General features: G+C 66.6%; 1 protein-coding gene across 1 annotated transcript in view; it reads right to left on the reverse strand.

Moving 5' to 3' along the window:
- LOC104521285 (dual specificity protein phosphatase 15) overlaps nt 1-196 on the reverse strand; it is a 600-nt gene extending 404 nt beyond the window's left edge. The window contains exon 1 of the mRNA XM_010163230.1: nt 59-196. Coding sequence (XP_010161532.1) covers nt 59-184 — 126 coding nt within the window. The 5' untranslated portion in view covers nt 185-196. The remainder of the gene's footprint in view (nt 1-58) is intronic.
- Nucleotides 197-611: the final 415 nt, after the last annotated feature.

Consider the following 611-nt stretch of genomic DNA (forward strand, 5'->3'; position numbering starts at 1 on the left):
AGACCCATGGGCAGGCTGAGCTGTGGAGCAGAGCACAGGAGGCAGAGGCTGGTCCCACCTTTCGGGCTGCGGCGCCATCAAACTCGGTCAGCTGCTGCCTGAAGCCGGGGTTGGGGTTGGCGACGGGCCGGGCGGCTCGGACGGCGTCCAGCACCTCCTGGAAGCTCAGCTCCGTGACGGCCATGACGTAGGCGACGACCACGGGAAGGTGAAACTGTCAGCTGCACACCCTGACTCCACGCTCACCCCTTCCTCCTCCCCTGTGCTTCAGCTATTTCGGTTCCTCTTCTCCGAGAACTTGCTCCCTGGGAGGCCCCAGCCCTCCCAAGGTCCCTCCATCAGTGCCTATAAATACCCGCTCCTCCCCGGGGAGGCGAGAGCAGCGGCTGCTGCCTGGCTGCCTGCCCCAAACCCCGCTGCCCCAGCTCCAGGGCTGCCCGGATCCCGCTCTGCTTGAGGCACAAGCCACAGCCGAGGGTGGATCCGTGGGCATGGAGCCCTCTGGCACAGGCTGGCTTGGACCAGGGGCCTGCAGCCAAAGCAGGGGGTGAGGGGCTGGGGCTTTGCTGTGCTGGGGGGGACACAGCATCGGGCAAGGGGTGTTACCAGTG

The sequence above is a fragment of the Antrostomus carolinensis genome, unplaced genomic scaffold (assembly GCF_000700745.2).
Source record: "Antrostomus carolinensis isolate BGI_N321 unplaced genomic scaffold, ASM70074v2 scaffold32572, whole genome shotgun sequence".
NCBI classification, from domain to species: Eukaryota; Metazoa; Chordata; class Aves; order Caprimulgiformes; family Caprimulgidae; genus Antrostomus; species Antrostomus carolinensis.